The 12,383-nt window shown below is 43.3% G+C and overlaps 1 protein-coding gene across 17 annotated transcripts in view; it reads right to left on the reverse strand.

Annotated features, from left to right (window-relative positions):
* Positions 1 to 258: 258 nt before the first annotated feature.
* hao2 (hydroxyacid oxidase 2 (long chain)) overlaps positions 259 to 12,383 on the reverse strand; it is a 68,593-nt gene continuing 56,468 nt past the window's right edge. For 12 of the 17 annotated variants that reach the window (XM_068040765.1, XM_068040766.1, XM_068040764.1 and 9 more), the window contains one exon: positions 259 to 472. In XM_068040765.1, the coding sequence (XP_067896866.1) occupies positions 341 to 472 (132 nt within the window). In that variant the 3' untranslated portion in view covers positions 259 to 340. Of the gene's footprint in view, positions 473 to 10,770; positions 10,841 to 12,383 lie in introns of those variants that run through there. The other 5 variants (XM_068040778.1, XM_068040774.1, XR_010975840.1 and 2 more) reach the window with 4 other exon arrangements.

Below are 12,383 nucleotides of genomic sequence, written 5' to 3' on the forward strand. Positions count from 1 at the left end.
GGATGCTGTGCCAAAGAAGGGGAAGTTTAGAAAGATGACCTAAGATTGGTTAAAGAGATGGATTTTAAAGAAAGCTTTAAAGGAAGAGAGGGAGGTAGAGGGGCTTGCAGACCGAACAGCCTCTAAAATGGGTTTAACAAGTGGTGCCAATACTGTAATTAAAAGGGATCAAGTAAAGAACATTCATACATGTCAACAAGAAGAGAACTATTCCTCAAACAGACATACTTCAACAGTTATTGCATTATGAAATAGAAGTTATTTACTATATTCTGATTTATTTATTTGCCTTGGTTACAGTGTTTTTCAATTAGGTCCAAATTTGTCCAAAATGATCTCTTCATCCTAGATATTGATCTTCCAGTGATGGTGCCCCAAACTCAGATGTGCTACTTAAATTCATTTCAGGAATCATTCTACAGCTTGGAGAACTGAACGAGGTTCCTGTTGATCTCGGAGATATTCCTGCAACCTGCATCGGAGACAGGACATTGGTGACACTAGATAAAAAGTCCCAAAGTGCATTTAATTGCTGATACCATGCACTGCACAATCATAAAGAATTTAGTTTATTTCCTACGAGAGCCATGTGCGATCACAAAGTTTCTGGCTGAAGTGAGAGCCGAATTCTCTGACTGGTATAAGATGCCATAAGTGGCATCAATTCATTGCTGACTCACAACTGCTGTCAGAAGGTGCACTTCAGAAAACACAGTCATCTAAAGACATGTTTTACCAATCAGTTCAAATTTTGTGCATTAAAGTTATATTATCATTGGTAATCTTGCATGACACTTTACCAGGGTACACATGAAGGATCCTACACATGGGGTAGTGCAGTATGTGACTGTACAGCATTTTTATAAAGTCCCTGTGCAGCTTTAAGCTTTAATAAATTTGGATATACACATGATAGAAGCAAACAGTATATGACATATGAAAACATAATTCATAAAGTTTTTTAATAATAATATTGTTAATGTTGTTGATAATGCTGTGCTAATGTTCAGCAGCAACTGGAGAATGTTTTCAACAAGTTAGAAAATTGGATTGAACGATGTATCACAAAATATGGTGGTTATGTTAAAGCCTAGAAATTTGGACTGTATTGTGTTAAAACTATATGAATTATACTTTCATATGTCATTTACTTTTTGCTTCTATCATGTGCACATCAAAATTATTGAAATTTAAATTTGCATGCAGACTTTATAAACACCCTGGAGATTAAGTATATGTTATTACTTTTGGACAGAACAAAATACCCACCTTTTAGCAGCGTGGAAGCAAGAGTATCCTGTGTATACCTATATATTATTATTTCCTGGCTAAGGTACAAGCCAGGATTAAATATCATGTTACATTCAGTCCCCATGAACATATCTGCCAGGTACTTATACAAATCAGTTGGGTTTTCCACTTTGTGCTTGCCAGCATGCAACTTTCTGAGCACCCATTTTAATGAACAGGAAAATTCTGAATAATTATTCAATTTCCCCCTGCACTCTCTATATTCTTCCTGGTTTTCTATTGTATTCATTACCTGCCATTTGTCATAAACCTCCTTTTATGTTCATTTTCACCTCTATTTCCTCGGTCACTCAGGGAGCTCCTGAATACATTGTAGCCAGGAATGTTCAGATCCCATTCTTGCCCATGTTTAAGCCAGCTTTCTGTTATAGCCACTACGTCATAATTCTATGTGGCAACTTGTGCCTGCAGCTCATAAATCTTATTTGTCGCAGTCCTCGCATTAACACATGCATTCCAAAAGCATGCCACTCTGCTTGTTTCCTCTGTCTATTTCCTGCTTTATCTACACTATTCTTTATTCTGTTGCTATTTCTACTTCTGGTTTTCTATGTACCTTGTCGCCCCTCTCTGCTGCAACTTCCTGGTCTTCTCCCCTGCCAAATTAGTTAATAGTGTCTGCATTAATTGACAGTCTCAAGAGAATGAACAGACGTTTTTTTGTGAGACCACAGCCGATGACCCCAATTCATAACCCCCTTCCCCCACCCCCCACACACAGCAGAGGACAGATTCTGTGAGAAACATGTCATCATCCAATCACCATACGGTTGCTGAGGCAACAATTCCATTTCTTGGACAGTTCAGGCAGAATTGTGCTCTCCACTCCAGGCAAAATCTTCAAAATCAACATCTTCCATTGAGTACAATCAGGAATGGTAGCATAGTGGTTATGTTATTAGTAATCCAGAGACCTGGACTAATGATCCAGAGGCATGAGTTCAAATCCCACCTGCTAGTTGGGCAATTTAAATTCAGTTAAATAAATAAATCTGAAATAAAATGAAATAGAAGCTAATATCAGTAATGGCGATGACAGAACTACCAGATTGTTGTAAAAATCCATCAGGCTCACTAATGTCCTTTAGGGAAGGAAATCTGCTGTCCTTACCCAGTCTGGCCAATGTGTGACTCCAGACCCACAACAATGTGGTTGACACTTAACTGCCCTCTCAAATGACCTAGCAAATCACTCAGTTGTACCAAACTGGCATGGCAAAGTATAAATAATAAAACTGCACAGACCACCTGGCATCATCCTAGGCATCAGATTCGACCCTACAAAGTCTACCTCACTAACGTCTGCGTCCTTGTGCCAAAATTGGGAAAGAGATCCCACAGACTAGTCAACCAACAATCAGACATATTCATACTCACAGAATCATATCTTTCAGCCCAGACCCCTCCATCACCATCCCATATCCCGTCCAAGCAGCAGGACAAACCCACCAGAGGTGGTGGCACAACAGTGTATAGTTGGGAGGGAGTTGCCCTGTGAGCTGGCAACATTGACTCCAGACCCCATGACGTCTCATGGCATCAGATCAAACATGGGCAAGAAAACTTCCTGCTGATTACCACAAACCATCCTCCCTCAACTGATGAATCAATACTCCTCCATGTTGAACACCACTTGGAAGAAGCACTGAGGTAGCAAGTAGCAAGGGCACAGAAAGTACACTGGTTGGGGAACTTCAATGTTCATCACCAAGTGACTTGGTAGCACCACTACTGACTGAGCTAGCCGAGTCCTGAAGGACACATCTGCCAGACTAGGCCTGCAGCAGGTAGTGAGGGAACCAACACAAGGCAAAAACCTACTGGACCTTATCCTCACCAACCTACCTGTTGCGGATGCACCTGCCCAAGACAGTATTGGTAGGAGTGACCACTGCACAGTCCTTATGCGGATAGACTCCATCTTCACACTGAGGATAATGTTCATCATATTGTGTGGCACTACCACGGTGATAAATGGGATAGATTCAGAACAGATCTAGCAGCTCAAAGCTGGGCATCCATGAAGGACTGTGGGCCATCAGCAGCAACACAATTGTATTTCACTAATCTTTAAACTCAACGCTCTGCAGGCTCCTGCAATCCCGCTAGGGGACCAACCCTGGTTCAATGACAAATGTCGGAGAGCATACCAGGAGCAGCACCTGGCCTACCTGAAAACGAGGTGCCAGCTTGGTGAAGCTACAACAGAGGACTACATGCATGCTAAACAGCAAAAGCCCTGCAGTCCAGCCAGATCCAGTCATGAATGCTGGTGAACAATTAAACAACTAACAGGAGGAGGAACCTCCATGACTATCTCCATGATCATCCCCATCCTCAATGATAGTGGAGCCCAGCACTTGAATGCAAAAGACAAGGATGAATCATTTGCAACCATCTTCAGCCAGACGTGCCGAATGGATGATAATTCTGAGGTCGCTACCATCACAGAAGTCAGTCTTCAGCTAATTCAATTAATTTCGCTCGATGTGATATCATGAAACAGCTAAGCACAGTGAATACGGCAAAGGCTATGATCCTGAAACATCCCGGCTGCATTGCTGAAGACCCATGCTCTAGAACAAGCCATGCATCTAGCCAAGCTGTTCCAGCACAGCTACAACATTGGCATCTACCTGACGTGGAAAAATGCCCCGGTGTGTTCTCTCCGCAAAAAGTCAGAAAAATCCTATCTGGGCAATTTCCCCGTCCACAACGCCGCCCCCTCCCCCACCCCCGCCCTGCTGCATCTGTCGACTCTCAATCATCAGCAAAGTGACTGAAGTTATTGTCAACAGTGCTATCTAACAGCACTTACTCAGCAATGACCTGCTCACCGATGCTCAGTTTGGGTTCTGCCAGGACTACTTGGCTCCAGATTTCATTACAGTCTTGGTCCAAACATGGTGTTATGGACACAACTGAGAAAGAATGGAAACTCCAGTTCTTTGTCCCTTTTCTGTCCGTTTTTTTTTATTCCTTCATGGGATGTGGGCATCGCTGGCTAGGACAGCATTAATTGCCCATCCCTAGTTGCCCTTGTGAAGGTGGTGGTCAAAGAGTCATAGAGAGATACAGCACTGAAACAGGCCCTTCGGCCCACTGAGTCTGTGCCGACCATCAACCATCCATTTATACTAATCCTACATTAATCCCATATTCCCTACCACCTACCTACACTAGGGGCAATTTACAATGGCCAATTTACCTATCAAAGAAAGTCTTTGGTGAGTCGCCTTCTTGAACCGCTGCAGTCCATGTGAGGTAGGTACACCAACAGTGCTGTTCGGAAGGGAGTTCCAGGATTTTGACCCAGCGACAGTGAAGGAACGGCGATATAGTTCCAAGTCAGGATGGTGTGTGACTTGGAGGGGAACTTGCAGGTGGTGGTGTTCCCATGTATGTGCTGCCCTTGTCCTTCTAGTTGGTAGAGGTCGTGGATTTGGAAGGTGCTGTCTAAGGAGCCTTGGTGCATTGCTGCAGTGCATCTTGTAGATGGTACACACTGCTGCCACTGTGCGTCGGTGGTGCAGGGAGTGAATGTTTGTGGATGGGGTACCAATCAAGCGGGCTGCTTTTTCCTGGATCGTGTCGAGCTTCTTGAGTGTTGTTGGAGCTGTACCCATCCAGGCAAGTGGACAGTATTCCATCACACTCCTGAATTGTGCCTTGTAGATGGTGGACAGGCTTTGGGGAGTCAGGAGGTGAGTTACCCGTTGCAGGATTCCTAGCCTCTGACCTGCTCTTGTAGCCTAGGTATTTATATGACTACTCCAGTTCAGTTTTTGGTCAATGGTAATGCCCAGGATGTTGATAGTGGGGATTCAACGATGGTAATGCCATTGAATGTCAAGGGGAGATGGTTAGATTCTCTCTACACGGACTTCTTCAGTATCTGAGGAGTCACGAATGGTGCTGAACATTGTGAAATCATCAGTGAACATCCCCACTTCTGATGTTATGATTGAAGGACAGTCATTGATAAAGCAGCTGAAGATGGTTGGGCATAGGATACGACCTTGAGAAACCCCTGCAGTGATGATTGACCTCCAACAACCACAACCATCTTCCTTTGCACTAGGTATGACTCCAACCAGTGGAGAGCTTTTCCTGATTCCCATTGACTCCAGTTTAGCTAGGGCTCCTTGATGCCATACTCAGTCAAATGCTGCCTTGATGTCAAGGGCAGTCACTCTCACCTCGCCTCTTAGTTCAGCTCTTTTGTCCAGGTTTGAAACAAGGCTGTAATGAGGTCAGGAGCTGAGTGGCCCTGGCGGAACCAAAACTGAGCGTCCCGAGCAGGTTATTGCTAAGCAATTGTCGTTCGATAGCACTGTCGACGACAACTTCCATCACTTTACGTATGATCAAGAGTAGACTAACAGGGTGGTAATTGGCTGAGATGTATTTGTCCTTCTTTTTGTGTACAGGACATATCTGGGAAATTTTCCACATTGCCGGGTAGATGCCAATGTTGTAGCTGTACTGGAACAGCTTGGCTAGGGGTGCGGCAAGTTCTGGAGCACAGGTCTTCAGTACTATTGCCAGAATATCGTCAGGGCCCATCGCCTTTGCAGTATCCAGTGCCTTTCGGTTTGTAATCAGTGTGTTTTGAAAAGGAAGATGTGTGTGTTTCTTAACCCCTGTGTGTATGACCAATTTGAATAACCAGCAGCACGTTTAAATAAAAAGGATTATTTTTATTCACATGTTCACCCCGAAAGTCTAACACTACGTCACACACTCACACATACACACACACTTGAGAAAGAAAGCCTTTAAAAAGGATAATGCAGGTTTACAAATTACAAGCAAAGGAATAGTTCTTAAGTACCATGATTTGGCTCATCTTGGGGGAAATGGCCTGTATTGCAGGCCCAGTGAAGAAGGTGTTTTCACTCCTGAAGTGTAGTTAGGTGGACTCGATAGCCGGAGTTGTATATCAAAGTAATTGCAGGATTCTCTCGAAAAGGTGGATTTTCAGCAAGTCTCCAAGTTAGTTGCTTGTAGACTTATTACTAGCAGGTTGGTTTTCTGTACTGGTGGACTTGAAAAGGAACAGGTTCGGAGACTCTAAGATGTTGTAGTCTCCTGTTCTTTTAAGGCACGATGGTACTGCCTTGTCTGTCTGGCTCCTTTTTGCTGCAGTCTGTATTTTAAAGATTTTTAAAAGGAGACCAAATTGACTGCCCCACCATGTGACTTATCACAGTTCCTTTTCCAAATATGGTGGGGGTCTGGGTTGATTTGCCTCATCCTGTTTAATGTTCTAAGACACTCATCCTGAAGAGGGAATAAGACAATGGTCTTTGTTTCGGGAGAAATCAATACAATTCAGGAATGTATTCCTATGATTTCAGGATAGGCATTGATGACACCTCTTCGTCTGGGAGATATTCTTCTGGCCTCTCAGACAGTGAGTCAGTTCTTGAATATACAAGTCAAGGTCACCTGACCTTCAGCGACCATCTTTGCAGTTCATGTTCACTTCTAATGTCCATTATGGTTCATTTAAGACAAAAGGAAAAATCAGTTCCAGAAGATGCTATGCCAAATGGAGTCCATGTTGAAAGTTATGAGTAGGACATGCCTACACTGGGTATGACATTGGATAAAAGAGCTAAATTCCAGAGGTGAGGTGACAGCGATGGCCCTTGACATCAAGACAGCATTTGACTGAGTGTGGCATCAAGGAATTCTAGTAAAATTGAAGTTAATGGGAATCAAAGAGTAAACTTTCTACTGTTTGACATCATACATAGCACAAAGGATGATCATGGTGGTTGTTGCAGGCCAATCATCTCAGCCCCAGAATATCACTGCAGGAGCTCCTCAGGGTAGTGTCCTAGGCCAACCATCTTCGGCTGCTTCATCTATATCTTCCTGCTATCATAAAGTCAGAAATGAGGACATTCACTAATGATTGAACTGCATTCAGTTCCATTCCCAACTCCTCAGATAACATAGCAGTCCCTGCCCACATGCAGTAGGACCTGGACAACATTCAGGCTTGGACTAATAATTGGCAAGTGCTATTTGCACCACACAATAACCATCACCAGCAAGAAAGGGTTAAACCACCTCCCCTTGACATTCAATGGCACCACCACTAACATCCTGGGGGTCACCATTGACAAGAAACTTAACTGGACAAGCCACATAAACACTGTGGCTACAAGAGCAGGTCAGAAGCCGGGCATTCGGCAGTAAGTGACGCAATTCCAGACTCCCTAAATCCTTTCCGCCATCTACAAGATATAAGTCAAGAGTGTGATGGAATACTCTCCACTTTCCTGCATGGGTGCAGCTCCAATAACACTTAAGAAGTTCGACACCATCCTGGACAAATCAATGCTGGCCTAGCTTGCAATGCTCATGTCCTGTCAATGAATTAATAAAATACACGGCCTATAAATTCGGGTGTGTGGCACCCGTTTCTCAGATGCTAATTGGTCTACCAAACCTCTAATATGGTAGGCAGGAAGCATATTTCTGGCTGGAAGTGCACCACCCACTGTATTGGATGAGGTAGATGCATTGGTGGCAGGAGTACATGTCAGGAATATCAGAGTAGTATATTCAAATTAGGGTCCTGCACACCTTGAACTCGCACATCACATCTTGGTCACTGGCAGGAAAGCCTCCATGCTTACCTGAATGTGGAGCCGGGACCACTAAGTGTGCTTCTCCTGACCCCACACTAAAAGACCATGGCCTATCCTCGCACACCCCAGCCACCATTTCCCCTAACCCAGCTATCTATTGCTTCCCTCGCTCGTATTACCTCCCCTCCAACCACCAAGCTACCCACCACCTGGCATTCTGGATGGTACAAATCCCAAATGCCAGCGCAACAGCTCCTATATGAGGGGCCCCTCAGACCTCTCCATTCAGATGCAGGAATAGTTTCCTGTGTCCCCAGAGCTGCCAAACCAGAATTTCTAGGTTATTATATACAAAGGCATGTAAATAGACAATAATAATACAAATATGCCAAATGTTATAAATATATCACCATGTCTTTATCGTCGCTGGGTCAAAAATCCTGGAACTCCCAAACTAACAGCACTCTCGCAGTCCCTTTAGCACAAGGACTGCAGCAGTTCAAGAAGACCCACCACCACATTCTGAAGGGCAACTAGAGATAGGCAATAAAGCTTGGCCTTGCCAGCAATGATCAAATCCTGAGAAGTAATTTAAAACAATAACATCCCCAACAGCTATCACCAGCCTCTGTCTCATCTTCAACTTCAGAAAGCCCTCAGTTCCTGGCCTCAACTTCAGGAATGGCTGCTCCCAGCCTCAGCTTCAGCAAAATCTTCACTCCCAACCTCAGCTCTAGAAATGACTCTGTTCATATCACTGCCTCATCTTAATACCTCAGTCTCAGGAATAGCCTGCTCCTGATTTTGGTCCCAGGGATATCCCAACTCCTAGCCTCAGTCCTAGAGATTCCTCCATTGCCAGTCCCTGATCTCAACCCAAGGAATGCCTTTGCCAATCTGACGTACAAGTCAGTCCCAATCCCAGCTGCCAGATAACAGAAAACTGATCTTGCTTAATTCTTACTTCAACTAAGGTATCACACCCACTCCATCCTGCTCCAGCTCTCTCTTTGCCTCACTGTTCAAGGAACATAGGAACAGGAAGAGGCCATTTAGCCCTTCCAGCCTGTTCTCCCTTTCAATGTGATTACTGCTGATTTGTGGCCTAACTCCATATACCCTGTGGCTTCCCACCTTCTATTCTCCACCCAGATTGCTCCATTCCTGGTCTGTATTTTCCATTATGTACCATGCGATTGGTCATTTTATTGGTACCACCAAATATATTGAGGTAAAGATTAGTTACATAGCCAGAACTGTACGCTACTGGATATACAACCAATCTCCTTTTGAAAATTTAGCAGAAAATGAACAAATACATTTTTATGGATAAGTGAGTTTATTGCATATGGCAGCAACTTCGTTGATATGTATCACTCCTGCCTAAAAGAAAGAAAGACACTTGCATTTCTATAGCGCCTTTCACAACCTCAGGACATCTCAAAGCACTTTACAGCCACTTAACTTTTTTGAATTGTAGTCACTGTTGAAATTTAGGAAACAAGACAGCCTATTTTGCATACAAAAGCTCCTACAAACAGCAATTATATAAATGACCTGATATTGTTTTAGATGTTGTGATAAAATATGGCCAACACACCAAGGGAACTCCTCTTTTCTTTTGCCTAGAATTTATAGCATAGAAGGAGGCCATTAGGTTCAACAGATCCATGCTGGTGTTTATGCTCCACATGAGCCTCCTCCCACCTTACTTTATCTAACCCTATCAACGTATCCTTCTAATCCTTTCTCATATACTTACCTAGCTTCCCCTGAAATGCATCTTTGCTATTTGCCTCAACTACTCCATATGATAGCAAGTTCCATATTCTCACCACTCTCTGAGAAAGAAGTTTCTCCTGAATTATTTTGGCCCCTAGTTTTGGATTCCTCCACAGGTAGTGTTTTACTTTCCATATATTTCACACTGATGAAAAACAAGCTGATGCTACAATCTTACACCATGCACAACAGAACACCATGTGAATCAATGGCAACCAATGCAAGTGTCTTAAAGCCAGGTGATCTCTGAACTTGGGTTCCCAGCCTGTATTCCAGTTCTAGTGTAACTCCAGTGACGTATGAAGGATGTCCTTTTGCACAGAGCAAAGACCCTTCAAAGTAAATAAGCTTTATTTATTTGTATGCACTCACATCCTAATGGGTCAAAATCTCACTTAAACTCATGGGCAGGGTGCTTCTGACTGGGCAAGCTTTGGAATACTTTCCAGTGCTCTATACTGGTAAGCTGTGTGGTTTTAACTTGTTAAACTCCAGAATTATCCCCATGCATAATTGGAGTCTTGGCTCTGTGCCTAAACTCTATGGATTTATGTAAGTAAGGTGTGTCACTAGAGGAAGAGATCATGCATTACATCAGACAAGCAGAATCACAACCTCTGTAAAATTCTTAGTAGCTTGGTTTGGAATCTCTTAACTATGGTGATGGTTTTGTGTGCATGTTAGACTTCTTCAGAATAGTGCCATGGGACCTTTTACATCCACCTAGTTTAACATCTCATCTGAAACATACTTGTGCCATGCAGATGCCCTCAGTAGTACACTGAAGTGCCAGCCTAGATCATGTGCTCAAGTGTCTGGGGTAGGACTTGGATTTCTGACTCAGAGGCAACAGTGTTACCGCTGAGCCAAACCTACATCTTTGGAGGGTGGAGGAGATTTGTAGATTTGAATAAACTGAGGTTCCGTGCACTAAGGACTTTTAAATGTCACTCAAGCGAGCAAACGCTATGTACTACCCAGCCTGAGCTGCATTTCAAGTCAAGTTCCATATTGTGTTAACTCATTCTGCTGCACAGTCAGCAAAGACTATGACCTTTCTGAAAGTTCTTACCAGCCAAAGCCATTGACAAACGAAATTCATCATTCAAAATCTGCAAAATCTCTTTGACTCCCTCTTCTCCCTAAAGATAAAATAATACACTTATGTTTTCAAATTGATTTCTGTCAAAATTTTGTAATTCCAAAATTTACATCTGCCAGTTATGCAAAAACACAAATTTAGGCTGAGTGTACAAAAGGCTTTAGTATGTAAAAGCTATGCCATCAGCCTGTATCAATTATTTAAAGAAATCCTGGTATTGCACAGTACAATATCACTTGGGTTCCCACTCTTTATGAAACTACTGCTGGCTAAAATAAGCAAAAAGAAAAATGTTCAGTAGAAATGTAAGAAGTCACGAGGTTGTTCTATTGTAGAATAACACGCAGCCTGTTGAAATCCAGTAGCATATCTTGGGATTGGCATATCATTCATAAACCACTTCAGTCTCTTGGTGTAATTATTTAATGCAGGTTTGAAAAAAGTTATGATTTTTAAATAATATAACAAAAGCAACTGCTGCCTGTCCAGAGCAGGATATTTGACTCCGAAATATCATCATGGTTCTCCACAGTTTCTGTTTACATTTGCAAGTCTGTGACTGGGTTGTTTTTACATGAACAGGCTGTTGCCTGGCTCACAACCCCCAACCAAGAAGCCTTTCGACCTGTCTGGTCCAGGTGGTCATATCAGGAGTAATACTCCTGACAGCATACCTCTCAGGTTTATAGGGGTATGGAATCCTTCACAACACATCAAGGTGCAGACCCCAGAGGAAGGCCATTTCTCCAGGGTGAGAGGGTGGGGGGGGGGGGGGGGGGGGGGGTGCGGTGGGATGCGGTTTCTGTCAATCTACTGCAGAAGTTACAGAAGTAGGTCAGGAGTACCCCTATTGAAATTCCAGGTGCTGGTATTTTCAGAGATCTCTATTAGCTAGAAATTTCTCTGTACATTGCAGACATTCCATAGGCAAAATCATAGCTGTGTGCATGACATAATCCATGAGATAAATGGAGTAATTTCTACCCATAGATTATCTATTTCACCTCAGAGGACGGACACTTTGTACTAATCAAAGACTGAGCAGTATTTACATAATTGCTTTGGAAATTTCCCCTGTCCGTTTAGTCCAACTTCTCCAACTGATTTAATAGGAGTTTGAAATTATCCAGCAAGGCTGGGAACTGAATATTACTGTATAATACTAGATAATTGCCCATAGTGATTACAGAAAGTGAATGTGTTGTGACATTGCTTTTGGTAAATGAGATGACATGGTTTGTGAGAGGGATTCATTGGAGTTTTAAGGCAATGCCGAGTTGAGGAGGTGGGGAGTCACTGGAAGGAACGTATTGAGAATTTGTAAGAGGTAGCCGCTCTGAGGTTTCAGGGACAGTGAGCAACTGAGCGGGTGGAGGAAGTAATGAAGCAGCGAGCTTTAGGGGTATTGAAGTAGTAAGGAGTTGGAGTGGGTAGAGTGGGGCAGTTAGAATTTGGGTTGGTGAGTGGGGAATGGGGAATAATCAGTATTTGGGGAGGCTAGTGGGGGTACTGACATGCTGAACGAGTAATGAGCGAACCGGTGGTGAACATTTGGGGGTAGTTCGGGGTAATGAAGAGTAGAA

The sequence above is a fragment of the Heterodontus francisci genome, chromosome 10 (assembly GCF_036365525.1).
Source record: "Heterodontus francisci isolate sHetFra1 chromosome 10, sHetFra1.hap1, whole genome shotgun sequence".
NCBI classification, from domain to species: Eukaryota; Metazoa; Chordata; class Chondrichthyes; order Heterodontiformes; family Heterodontidae; genus Heterodontus; species Heterodontus francisci.